Below are 14,211 nucleotides of genomic sequence, written 5' to 3'. Positions count from 1 at the left end.
TCGCATCATGTGTGAGCGAGTGTTTGCGCAATGACATCGTTTTCGTTATTGGATCTGACGGGGATTCGTTTTGAGCCTCAGTCCCAGAGGAGGATTGTTGAACATGAACCTCGTGTAACCAGGGAACAAACGGCACGCTTCACTTCTTAGACCAAATCAATTCAAGTTGTTAAAAAGTTTCCAGCCATGATTTCCACAACGTGAGCTGCTGTTCACCTCTAAACGTGGGAGAATCCGCTGACATGAGTGAAAGTTAAGTTTACACTTTAACCCCCCCCCCCCCCCCCCCCCCGTTCTCTCTCGACCTTCACTCAAAGCTGCCGCAGCTCTTTGTCCGAGCCCGAGGCCACATCGCACTTTACTCTCTGCGGGGACACAAGAGGCTCCAGCCAACCAAGAACACGAGCACTGACACGTAGGGATGCTCGCACACCAGCACGCACAACAACAACAGACGCACTAATGTCTACAGCCGAGGACACAGAGAGGCTCAGGAGACTCTGATCAGCACGAGATGCATCTGAAAATCCGTGACTTCCTGTCAAGAATCACTCAGCGGGAACTTGCTCGGCTATTTCTGGCCACAAAGTGGACTCAGCAGCTTTGGTAAAAGAGCAGCCTTCAGCGGAGAGACGGACATGAGCACTAATCGGCCCCGACGTGGAGTCCATCAGAACTTACTGAGCGGTTTGAGGATGCTGTTGCTGGCCTCATCGTTGTTCTCTGCGTCCGACTTGTCAGAGGTGCTCTCCGTCAGCTTCTCCTTTCTGTCCTTGTGGCCCCCGGTTCTCCGGCGGTGACGCCTCCGACGCCGGTAGCTCTTGGGCACGTGCACGCCGATGTAAATGGTGTGGTGACCTGCAGAAGAATAAACACAAGGAGATGTGAAGTCTGACCCTGAACGTCCTGATCAAACATCCCGACACGTTCTATTCTGCTCTTTATTAGTATCGTGCGCACGACGCAGCTGAACCTCGTCCTGAAAAATCCTGACGTGACAGAAAGTGAAATACAGTAAATAACCCAAACGGAGTCGTGACCACTCTTCAGCTCAGGGAACATTCTCACGTGGCCCCACAACAGAGCCGGGACACGGAGCCGAGCCGGGTCAGAGGTGGCAGTCCACTGTCAAAACAAATATTTGGACATAAAAGAAGTAGCACGTAGCAGCGAAGACGCCGTGACTGCGTGCATGACTACATCCTTGTTTTTCATGCTGGCACTACACCAACAGTTTTACATGTAGTCGTCTGGTTCAGGGTCAATAATGAAAAGCAGAGCAGACCGTGGGCCGATGAAAACGCCTTCACATGGAACGTCACGCCAACATGCTGCACAAGCCGGGTCAGGGTTCTACGTTTATTCGATTCCCGACATTAAGTCTTAATTTATTTTTACTGAGGTGTGAAATTCCAGTTGAAGCTTAATCCTCACAGACGTGGTGATAAGTTCAGATCCATCTCAACATCGCAGACTCTTGCTCCATCACCAGCACAAGATGGCGGCAGCGTCTGCAGGAAACTCTGGCTCCATTGTTGTACAGTGTGTTGCCATCTTTAAATATATCACTGTGCTTCGTCATATCACAGTTTCCCTCAGACTAAAGACTGAAGGAGAAGTTTGTCTGTTCTGTTTTTGTTTTGGTTCATCTTCAAATCTGCCTGTAATTTACTTTTGTTAAACTATGACGATGCACATTTTCACAGAAACTAAGCTGAACTGAAACGGAACGCTCTGAATGACCAGCTCAGTGTCGGACGCCGTCTTTTTCCGAGCAGGTCGGGAGACGATGAGCCGAGCGCGGCACAACCAGGAAGTAGCTGAACCCCTCGACACGACAAACAATGATCTCCTCTTGAGGAAACAACGGCGTTCATTATTCACTCGTACCACAATGCATTGTGTTTTTCCAGGGCTCAGAATAACAATCAGATGCTGACGGGAAGATCTGAGCAGCTTTTAACTTCAAGGTGAAGCTTTACTTTGTTTTTGTCTTTTTGAAGATAAACTGAGCTACGTACAGAGAATCACATTCAAAATAAAGTTTAGTTCTCTAAAAGAGCCAAACTTCAACAATCGATGTGAATTTAATATATTAATGTCAAGAAAAATGTGTCAAATGTTAAAAATTCCTTCAGTCCGTTTCGGTAACTTTCCGCTCTCGCGTGACACAAAATGAACAAAACACTGGAAGGAAGAATGTTTCGAAAGGTGGAAGCGTCAAAGACTGAAGAAGAAAGTGGGCACAACCAGCATCGCCCTCACTAGAGTTGCTTCACGTTCGGCTTTTGGTTCAACAAGGATGGCATCTGTCCCATGTTTATGTGATAACATGAAAACACTGGGAACGAGATCAATCGAACGCGGCTGAAGCGCCGCCGGCATCATCGGCCGGAGAGGGAAGAAAAAAAAAGGAGGATATATCTGAGTCGGTGCAGGTTTACTTATAAAACTGTGGATTAACGACCCGAGAGTCCGAGTCCACGCAGAACAGATTTCAAACCAGATGTTTCCAAATCACTGCTTCTAGTTGTTTTAGAAGATGCAGATGTTTTGTGCAGATACAGAGTTTGAGGGGTTAAAACAAACAGTCTCCAAATGAAACCACATTTAAATTCATTAGATCTGGTTTTTATCTGGATCGGCACCAAATTACTGATAAATATAGATTTTTTTTTAAGTATTCTCTGAGAAGTCAACGATCTCCACAAAAGGAAAATGTAAAACAATTCCTGGATCCGGATCTTTTTCCCTGATCCACAGATTCTACAAACTTCTACCAAGTTTTGCGGAAATCCAGTAGTTTTCTTCTAATTCTGCAAACTATCAAACAAACGGATCAGCGGAGGAACTCATAGTTTGATCAACATCAGAAGATTTTCCTCCTTCATCCACTGGAAAAAAGAAAAGAACAACGTCTCCCTCCTGGAACACAAGTGACTTTATTTATCTGAAACCCATTAGTTTCATTTCGAGAGAACATCCAGGAGGCAGATGGCTGAACGGCGACAAAGGACAAGAGAGACACAGACCAACAGAAGGAAATAAAGACCTCGGGGCCATTAGAGCTGATGGACGAGCAATAAAACAGAGAGGGAAGACGTTTGCACAGGTTGAACGGCAACAAGACGGGAGGTGAGAGAATGAGAGGAGAGCGCCGGAGGAGGAGGAGGAATAAAAAATGGCAGCGTCAAGGGGATGGAAGGAAGATTTGCACTCTGCCAGAGCAGCTTTGTGAAATGACTTCCTCCTCTTTTTTCAGGGGATGGAAGAAGAACTTCTTTTGGAGCTCGAACTCCCTGAATGAAGCGAGATCCTTGTGTTCGCTGGGAGGTTTGTTTCGCTCTCTAGATTTCTGAGGGGATGCAACGCCGCCGCCAGTTTCCACAGTAACCGCGCCGCTGGGACCTGCCTGTCGGGGAGGATGGCGAGGCGCCACGCGGCACCGACAGCATGCTAATACCGAGCAGCTTTAAAATGTGCTGCTGGATTAAGAGAGAGAGCCGCTCTGGTTTTGTTTTAGAAGAAGAAGAGACGCCTCCTGTCGGTTGCTGACTCGGCAGAAAAACAATTTCAACTTGAAACCAGCAAATATAAACATGCATGACTTTAATAAAAGGTCACAGAAGATTCTGTGTGGTTGCCTCTGCAGAGGGAGGGCGGGGACAGGGGCACGTGACCACTCGCGGACACTGGACACGTGTGTGCCGGTGTAAACAGGAAGCATTTGATTGTTGGTTGTAAAAGATATTCTTGAGGGTCATTTTATATTAATAATCTTTTTTTCTTGCTTCGTTAGGACTAAAAACCTGAAGAGTTCTTTGGCGACAACCACACGACTACGAAAAACAAATCAATCAGTTTTAATCCCCGACCGAAAAGACGCGATCAGTGAGTCAGAGGCTGCGAGCGTCTTCGTCTCAGTCTGTCCTCGTCCAAACTAAAACACAGCCCCGGAGATTTCAAACCGAAAAGGGACCGGCAGCATTTCCAAGGTTCTTCAGTTTCAGCGTCTCTGAATATCTGGATTATTGTGGACGACTCTGTGGCAGAGTGTTTTAAAACAGAGGTGACGTCGTGTGGTTGGAGAACTATTGTAATTTATCGACCTCAGTGGGACAAAGGTCACCGAGTGAGACTCAATCTTCTGTTGGGATCATTGACGACGTCTGTGTCACGGACTCAGATACGAACACGTTGGAATCAAAACACAGACTGAGCAGCGTCAGATCATTTGACCATCGGACCAAAGTGCCGCTTCTCTTTATCTTGTCAGACGGCCTCCTCTCTCCTCGTTCTTTTTATCAGTGGGTCGTCTGTGAGGGAGGGGGGGGGAGGGGGGGAGGACGCACAGCTGAGACGCTGGTTACGCACAGGAAGTTGGACAGAGTTCAAGCTGAGGTGACACCTGACAAAATGTTGATCTCCAGCGTGAGGGACAGTGTACGAGTTGCCGAGGGAGACTTTCCGTAAAAATTCAAAGCAACATTCTTCAAAACATTCGAACGGTTTTTGTTTCTTTGTGACTTTTGTCCTCGTCAGAAATCAACAAAGGCATCAAAGAGCCGGAGTCATTCTGAGCACAAAGAAACAGAAACCCGGCCGCGAGCCAGGCCTGGTTAATCAGCTGGACCAGAACCAGCGCCTGTTGTTAGGTGCAGGGTGACGTCAGCACCGTGTCAACATAACTTCTCCTCGGCAACAAGAGGCAGCGAGAGTTGGAAGTTTCGAAAATATTCAGCCGCTGAATTCATTTGGAAGTAGAAGGACACTCCGCCCACTTTCCAGGAATATGCCCAGGAATATTTTCTATTCTATAGCAACTGAATTCAGATCAGCCCCTAACGATTCTTATTCTGATTCACGACATCGAGTCATTACCCAGATCTGATTTCATCTGATGGGAGAGCACAGTTTAGGACAGACTCACGTCTTCAGTTCTCTGAATGAGGATCAGTAAAGCTTTGATTTGTGTGTTGTCCTGTCGGAGCAGATTAGAGACATAAACACAGGATCACATGCTCCTCGTTCTACATCTCCCCCGTGCCAGCTCGTTGCACAGGTGAGCGTCACCGTGCAGGACGCTTGTGAAACTTGGTGCCGACTGAGAGGACGGGTGACGTCCTGTTTCACTTCACCGACAGGAAAAAAATCTAAACGATTTAAAAAGCGGTTTGGTTTACGATTGTTTCGTTTGAAGATAAATGAGTCGTCAAGATAAAATAAATATATTAAACAAACAGTGTGAGACAGAAGTGAAGGTGCACAGGTGAACTTACCCTCCACCTCCTCCTCGTCACAGAGGTGCTTGAGTAAGGACGCCCCCCGGTCCAGCACCGCCTCGTCCTCCATCCTGTAGTAATAAAAGAGGAAGAAAGACTGCTCACACTTCTCCTCCAGCGACAGCGTGGAGCCATAACTCCTCGGCTCGTTCACCTGCAGTAAGTTGGGGCTGGGAGTCAGTCTGGTGCTGCTGGTGGCGCTCATGTCTCCCCATCAACCACTCATCGACAGACGCCCTGTGTGAGGCTACGTCTACGTTAGACATGTGTTGTTTTGTGCCGGTGTGTGAATGTGTGTCGTCCTTGAGGGAGCAGCCAATAGGTACGATGTCGTGGGTTTAATCTGGCGGAGGAGGGTGAGGGCGAGGACAGGAAGTTGCTGCTAATTGAGCGTGATGAGCGACGGGGGCGAGTGTCTGTGACTTAATTCAGATCTGACCACGTGGACCTCATCTGGTAGAATCACAGTGAGGAGTCTTATCGGTGGGAGGAAGACGAAAAATAAAAGCATGTGGAAAAGAGTTGTGTCTAATCAGTCACACACACACACACACACGCACACACACTACAAAGCCGCTCCATCTGGCGGCTAATGCCGCCGCCCCCCCTCACCACCGGCCTCCACCTAAGACACAAGTGGGCCATCACATGTCTGTCTACTCATCCGCCCTTACAGGATTACGCCGGCTTTACTTAAGTGACAACAAACACACACAAACCTGTAACAGGCTGGCGTGTCGGAACCTACGCTGCTCTCCAAGACAATTTAACACACACACACACACACGCACACACACTGTTTCCCAACAAACATCGACATGTAAAGGATTAACAAATGTTTCATTCAGCTGAGGAGAACTTGTGTCTGCTTCGTTTAGTGCTGAAGGTAAATTATTCAATATATAAACGTAGAGCAACACCAGAACTACTTGACTCGTGGGTTTTACGCTGATGGGCCAGTGGTACACTTGCGTAGCCAACCTGAACGCTATTGTTCACATACTTTCTTAAGTACTACATGTGTTACTTGAGGATTCCAGTAGAGGGCGCACCGCAGAACTCGGACTACAGACTAGCATCTTTGACGATCTTTCTGCCCCGTCTGGATTTTTTTACGAGCATCAACATTAACAAACATCGAACCAACACGACGTCGTGTGGATGAAGCCAGAAAACGCTTCAGGTTTTTAGTCTTAACGTCAACAAGGAAAAAATGACCTGTTTATTTTTATTTATATATTTAAAAACTCTTTCACAAGCTCACACCATCATTGGATTTTATTTTATCGTTCTATTATTTTACACCTTTCCACCAACTTCAGTTTTCATATATTTGTCTTTTAACTCTCACATTTATTTTGATTTCTGATTTTCTCTAAGTTAATTTTTTAATGTCCCTGTGATAGAAACTCATTAAATTATTCATAAATAATAAAACCTGAGCAACTGTCGACTAATATTCAAACTGCATTTTATTTTATTGTCCAGATCTTCGTCTTGAGCTCGTAAATCACCATGAGAATCTTATTGAAAGGTTTATTATCATTCATGATAATAAAGATTTGATGAAGCTAAATCTTTTTCATGGAAACGTCTCTTCCAGCTTTAGCACCGATGTGTAACTGTCTCTGTTCTGGATCAACTTGTAATAAATGTTGTTTCTGTTTCTCAGCAGCTTCCCCACAAACGTCCTCCTCCGTTGCCACCTATAGAACAACCGAGGACATAACAGGCACCAACACTGATTCAAAGACTTTTTACAACACACATCTTCAGACTTCCTTTTGCCTCAGGATTATTTCACAATAAAATGATTTATTTAATAATCCATTGACAGCACAACGGAGACAGTGAGTGCAGACGCTGAGATCAACCAAGTCAGATTTGAAGAATTTAAATCAATATTTTTAGATAATTATCTTCATATGTCCAGATTGAAATACTCAGAGGTAGAAACAATAAAATAATTCTGAAGCAGTTACAAAAAATACTTGAGTATATTAATTTAATGAAAACAATATATATATATATATATATATATATTATTTCGAGTATTAACAGATAGTTTTCTTCCCATGGATAAAATATTTTCATGAATGAAAGAGTTTAACTTTAGTTTGGGATGATGCACAAACCACGTGACGTCTTTATGAAGCTGCAGGAAATAAAACATTTTTCATTAATTCATTTATTCATCAATCTACCGCATGTTTTTATAAATTGTGTTTGTATAATGGCTTAGACGCAAGTTAAGCAACTTTTTTTTCATCATCTCGTGAAGCACTTTCTAACGTAGTTAAGAAAAGTACTATACAAATACAGCTTATGATCATCAATACTACTACTACTACTACTACTACTACTACTACTACCCTGCAGGCTGCTGATATCAGCTTGTATGAATGAGTTGCCCTCAGGTGACACCACTGAACAACTTGTCTCGCCTCCGCCCACATCCACTGGAAAACAACTACAGCACGAAGTCACTTTAAAGTTATCGTGTAATTATAATTTTAAAGTTCGTAATAAAACGACTGCAGCTTCTCACATATGAGAAGTAAACAGCTGCACAGAGCAAATGTTCAATTAGTGTTTTACACAAAATGCAGAAGGCAAAGTTCCCTTTTCTGCTCAAACTACGTAAGAGATGCACAATAAACATCTCACAGGGACGTCACTGCATTTACCAGGAGTCCGAGGAACGAGAAGCAGGAAGAAGACAGGAATGTGAACCCAGATTAACAACACGTGCATTTAGGAATGTTGAGGATTTCAGTTTTTTTCCTGTAATCAATATTTGAAGATGTTTGTATTGATGAGCAACAGCTGATCCTTTAAAACAACGAGCTGCAAGAGCAATCACAGCTTGATAGGCCGGTACTTCGCTCTGGTGATTGTAAATTAGCAGCTTTCCGTCCCGTCACAGATAACGTATCTCTGTCCTTGTGCAGCCGACACTCGTCTGCATGTGGCCTACATTCTCTGACTGCGTGGACAGGAGGAGGCGTCTCTGCAGCTGGCGACAGACTCAGTTTCTGCTGCAGTCGTTCGCCTGAGATGTGAGTAAATGTTTCCAGGTCGACTCAGATCAAGTCGATGCAAAGAAAGTAAAACCTCCAAGGAAGCTCAAAGGGTTTCGCCTCATCCTGTAAAACAACACAGAGTTTTCACCTGACTGTAGTTTTCACGCTGCACCAGGATGAAAAACCTGAGAGTTGCTCTCGTGGTGACAAAGAAACTTTCCACTGCTTTTACTCAAAATACACGGAGGTCACATGAGACGCAAAACACAGGAATCAAAGCCCTGAAACGTTGGTGTGAAAATGACTAGGACACATTTTAAAAACTGTGTTATAGACACTCAGTGGTCACAGTTTTAACGTGTTTCACTGACTTTTGATGTGTTTTCAATGTGCAGCTCTCTGGTCGTAGTCACAAATGTAAAGAGGAATAAAACACTCCTCTAAGATCTAAACCAGAAACCCTGCTTCTGTGACTGTGCAGGATTAAATCAACATGTTTCTGCTCTCGGTCTCGTCCGAGGTTTGTTTTTCTCCGATCTTTGCAAAGCAATTACACGTCGGTTGATGTCTCGGAGCTTAAACTTTAACGTGGTCAAACGTTAAACGACCTCTAGGTTGTCTGGGTTGTTTCTACCGAGGGGGATTCGTAGCTGATTCAGCAGAGCAGCTCAAGCTGAACCTGAAATCCACCTCCAGTGAAGCTACACATTTCTCCTGTCTGTCCATTACAGCTAATGTAACTCGACAGAACTCTTTGCACCAAATGTAGGAGCTGTCGTTCCTCCCATGTGCCCAGGAGGAGATGTTTGTAGGTGATATGTGTCGTATTGAATCTACTCAAAGGACATTGTGCGGAGTCAGAGTCCCTCCTGTAAAGCTTGTGGGAGTCACTTACTTCTTGCTGCTCATCTCTGCGGGTTGCGTGCGATAAATCTCCTTAGTGAATGTGCTGAGCAGAGCCGATCACCAGAGCGGCTGCTTGATGTTTGACCTGACAGAGCAACACATAGAGAGGTCATTCATCCGCTCTGTCTCCAACAACCACAGTTTGACTGAGAGGAGCGGGATGAGGAACATTACACTGGAATCAAAAAGACTCGTTATGCACCTGCTGCTGGCACAAAGGTTAATGATCCATGAGATTTTAAACACAGTTCAGCAACGTGTCATTAATGAGGCACCACAGGTCAAAACATATCATGCTGGCACTTTCTGTGCACCTCTGCCAGAGCGGTAATTATCCTGTGATAGATTTCACAACAATTTACAGAACACAAGCAGATTTAATGGCACGATGCAGCTGCTGATAAAGGAGCACCGGAAACTGTCCCATGAATCACGTACTGTCTCTGCTCCAAAGAGCCAAAACAAAAACACACTCCAGCTGCGCTTTTACGCACGAGCCACCCTTCACCCGTGTGGTTTAAACTTTCCTCCGCGCTGATACTGAGCCTGAAAAGAGATTAGAACCCGAAGCAGAGCAGGATAAGGTCACTCAACTTCGCTGTGAGGGACAAATACAGAGAAAACAGGATGGTTTAGAGGCAGGACGCGGGTGCACGAGGCCCCGAGGAATGAGTGGACACGCTGTGTGAAGACTCACCGCTGGTGTTTGTCTCTGTGGCTCAGGGAGTTTGGCTCCTGGTGTCAGACCTGCGGTGGCATGAAGGGAAAGACGTCTCCTCTCACTGCTCCGTCAAGTTTCTATGTGGCGTCACGCGGCGGCTGCGCGCACCGAGCTGCCGCCTCTATCTGCGGCTGGACCATCCTTCTGTCAACGCCACTCCTCCGAGGGGGGGGGGGGGGACACACACAACTCCAGACAACACTTTCTACACCCCCCCCCCTCCAGTCTGACCGCGTCATGGTGAGATACAGCTGTGCCACATTCAGCCAAAAGCCTTTACGCACAGTTCAACAGTCAAAAACAGAAGGAAGAGAAAAGTGTAAATTCCTGTTTGAGAATCATTACAACTGGAAACATTTTCTAAATCGACCCAGAGCAAATTAAAAGAAAAGGTTAAAACAGGATTATTATTCATGTGAGGTTGTTTATTTATTTCAGCTGTGAATGACAGGATTCTGGATGTACAGCGCCATCTGCTGGAGGTAACATGACACGCTCAGATTAACAGCTGTCAAACAAACACATGTTTGGATAAATCATCAGTTTCCGTTGAAAGTTTGTTAAATGACTGTGTCTCCATCTGTTTCACCTCTAAACCCACAGATCAGAAATATTCAGACACAAAACTCCAGACACAAGTTTTCCAGTTCCATATGAAACAAACCTACACGAGGCTTCTGTCCGATGTTGAGCTGAAGTCCTCTTGAGTTTCCTGACACGAGGATCTTGGAGGATTTCTTCACTCAAAGCCTCAAATCGTCTCCGAGCTTTCTAACTTTGTGTTTACAGGATTTTTTTTTATAGAAAACTTCTTGCTCAAAAGGAAAAGAACGAGGGCAGTTAATTGGCTTTTATGGTTTGATCTGAAACTCTGGACACATCTGAACCAGAATCCATTCACATACCTTTGTTGCATGTTTTTCACTTTCTTCTCCGGCTCCCGTGTGTGATCACCTTGGTTCTTTCAGTATTTTGTCCATAAAAGGTACAAAATGTTTCTTACTCAAAAACATGTTTTGCAGCAAAGTTAAATTACAGGAAAATCTTTTGAACGTGTTTATAAACCTTCCTGTCATGTGTCACAGGACAAAGAGGAAAGAATATTCAACCAATCCCAGGCTGAGTCTTCTTTTCTGTAGCAGTCGACAATAAAAGTTTAATATTTATTTTCCTCGGAATAAGAGAAAGAAAAAAAGTTCACCTAATTATTTGCTCTCACAGTTTAAATAGAACGATTTAACAAATGTTTGACTTTGGTCCATTTGTTCTGTGTTTGAACTGTTGAAACGATCACAGCTTCATCACTGTGATCCCGATGTTAGCCTGCGAGATTTCATTAAACCAAGTTTACACGGTTTTATTTTTCATCTGTATCGTATGTGAAGTACTTTGAGCTGCATTTCTTAATTCAAGTTCATTTAAGTTATTGAGCGGAGTTCAGGTTAGTCACTATTCAACTTCAATCTGAGTTTAGAGGAGGGATTTTAAAATTTAGAAAGTTTCAGACAAAGTCGACAGACTCGCCTTGTTTTCTGTGTCACCGTTGGTTCTGCACTGAGCTCATGTGAGATCATTCATTCAGTCATTCATTCATTCATTCATTCAACCCTTATTTAACTCGGAATAGAGAAAACACAAATGAGAAAGAGTCAAATTTGCTTCAAACAGAGTTTATGTTTAAAACGTCCCAATGATCCAACACAGCAACGGGACTGATCTTTAAATTCATATGAAAATCCAGGTTGAACGTTATTTGCTGGACGTGTGAAATGTTTCAGGTGAAGACTCGCTCGGACACCTGATACTTTTTGGAAAGTCGTGGTTATTGCCAAAACAAAGGCGGCAGAGAGACTTGTGATATCAGGGGAATTTACTGCCCGAGACACTGTTTGTCTGACATGAAGCCTGTCGACACGTTTCTGAACCGAGATGTTCGCGAGTTGTGATTTTCATTTAAACACTTTTTAAAAAGTCACACAGCACTTTCAACAGACACACTGTTATTCTTCTTTTTACACATTTATGTCTCAAAAGAATCTTCATTTTGTTCGTTAAGGACATTTTGATATTTACAAAGATGGTTTCTTCATCTAAAATAAAAAGACGATGATAATCATTGATAGAAAAAGTTTTTTTATGTGACTATAGGAGAGTGTGTTATATTCCTCATGTAAATGAAGTGTGTGGTTGTTTGTGGTGTAAATAATTAAGTGTAGATGTAATAGTACAGTCTGGTCTGTACCTCATATATAAGGACAAAGGATTATTAAATCATCAAACCATTGTTTCATGATCACTTCGACCTGAACACCCAGTAAAGACTGAAAGATTCCATCTTGGGCCTTTACCAACACTACTTAAATTTTCCACAAGTTGAAATTTGTTCTCAAAACAATGTTTTATGTTTTTATTCATAACACAAAATATTGTTAAGGCTAACATCAGTACGACATATCTGAGACAAGTTAGTGTGAGCGCTGATTGTCCCTCATACATGAGTGTATAACGCAAAACAGGTGCTGTTTCACACATTTACTACCTCAAGCATGTCAGCACTTCCATGTGTTTCCATCGTGTACGTCAACTTTTATTTAGTGTGTGTGTGTGTGTGTGGGGGGGGGGGGGGGGGGGGGGGGTGCAACATCAAGGGACCGGCTACATCTTTGTTTCACATTTTCTCAGATTTATTTTAAAGTCCCTCTCTAAAGCATGAAGCCGTCTACGAGTTTGACTGGGTTTCCTCTGTCTGAGGAGGATCCGGGAGGAATTTCATCGGCCCGTTGGTGCTTTGTAGTTTCAAACTGTGGCTGTACTGGTGCCTCTGGTTTGATTCCTGGTGTCTTTCCACTGGGTTTTATTTTGTGCCAACTCACGCCTTGCATAAGAAAATTGTTCCAGGAACTACACCTCACCCCTTTTCTTGGAAACTCTTCAAACCCACTTGATGTCCATTTGTTTTATTCAGTTAAATCCTCTTAAAGCAGGAAAAGAGTTCCACTAGTTTGTTTGATCGGGTTATTGTCGATGTTTTGTAACTTTCCAGTCGGTTTTAGGAACAAATGATCTGTTGACTTAAACCGGATCAACTACACAATGTTTTCAAAATGTCGATATTTCTTCATGTGATATATTCTGTGAACCCAAAATCTTCAGTGCGATACATCCGAGTCAGAGACTGTAAATAGAGATGGACGACTTCGTGTCCACTCTCAGGAAATGAAGCCAAAATATCTCGTCTCGCCAAAAAAACGTCATTTGGAGCTGGAGTCTGTGCAGCAGCCGACCAATCAGGAGTCAGTCTCAGCTCTCAATCATGATGTGTTTTCAGATAACTAAGTAAAAACCAAACCGATCAGAAACACTTGAACAAACATCAGTGAGATAAGAACTAAACTGACAAAATAATCTTTGAGAAAAAAATTATGTGATGTGTAGGCACAGTTTATGAGCCATACTGCAGCAAACCACCAGGTGGCGATATATATATATATATATATATATATATATATATATGATTGCTTTATACTTTTTTACCTAATAAGGGCACCAGGAAATGTCACTATATATACATACATATATATATATATAAAATTCTCTCTGTGGTCATCTACTGGTTTGTGAGATGTAGATTGTTTTCTCTCATATTATCTTTATTCGTGTTGTTTGTCTTGTTTGTTTGTGAACAAACGTGTCCAACCACAGGATGAGTCACTGACTCGGGTTCTGGGCGGTGAAGTGACCTCTCGTTCCTGCAGCCATGTTGATGAACATGTAACTAATGAACCATGAAAACATCTGAAGGATGAATTCAGACTGAATTAGTTGTGTTTTGATTTGATCTTCCAGCTGATCCCTTGTTATCATCATGAGTGTTTTCTCGTTCAGACGCTTGGAGGTAAACTAGGTCGTTAGCATTCCTCTGGATCTGTGGAGCGACTAACCGAGCTGCTGCTCTGGTCTCCATGTTTCTGTCAATGTGTGACTGAGAGCTGGTGAATGGCTTCAGGTGCGATCATACATGTGCACGTGTGTGTTTGCTCTGACACATCTAAATCTTAATGAAAAGGTCTGTGTGGTTTGAGCCCTGCTGACAGTGAGTCTGTTCATTTAGTATGAACCTAAATCAAGTTACTCTCTCTTTCTAAGAAGAAGAGATTCTCTATGGAAACATTTATATTTGTACATATTGTTTAACTTTCCTCAGACTTGGTTTGTTCTGCTCAGGATAAAGATTCAGTAACGTGTCACTCTGCAGCCTGTTAACTCAGCGCCCCCTGTT

General features: G+C 43.6%; 1 protein-coding gene across 11 annotated transcripts in view; it reads right to left on the bottom strand.

Moving 5' to 3' along the window:
- slc4a4a (solute carrier family 4 member 4a) overlaps nucleotides 1–10,059 on the bottom strand; it is a 38,381-nt gene extending 28,322 nt beyond the window's left edge. For 4 of the 11 annotated variants that reach the window (XM_069523236.1, XM_069523240.1, XM_069523243.1 and 1 more), the window contains exons 1-4: nucleotides 9,909–10,045; nucleotides 9,201–9,296; nucleotides 5,280–5,353; nucleotides 682–858 (exon numbers count right to left, since the gene is read on the bottom strand). In XM_069523236.1, coding sequence (XP_069379337.1) covers nucleotides 682–858; nucleotides 5,280–5,353; nucleotides 9,201–9,214 — 265 coding nt within the window. In that variant the 5' untranslated portion in view covers nucleotides 9,215–9,296; nucleotides 9,909–10,045. Of the gene's footprint in view, nucleotides 1–681; nucleotides 859–5,279; nucleotides 5,583–9,200; nucleotides 9,297–9,908 lie in introns of those variants that run through there. The other 7 variants (XM_069523234.1, XM_069523233.1, XM_069523235.1 and 4 more) reach the window with 3 other exon arrangements.
- Between the last annotated feature and the right edge of the window lie 4,152 nt (nucleotides 10,060–14,211).

The sequence above is a fragment of the Paralichthys olivaceus genome, chromosome 4 (assembly GCF_024713975.1).
Source record: "Paralichthys olivaceus isolate ysfri-2021 chromosome 4, ASM2471397v2, whole genome shotgun sequence".
NCBI lineage: Eukaryota > Metazoa > Chordata > Actinopteri > Pleuronectiformes > Paralichthyidae > Paralichthys > Paralichthys olivaceus.
This window is presented reverse-complemented; position numbering and strand designations above follow the sequence as displayed.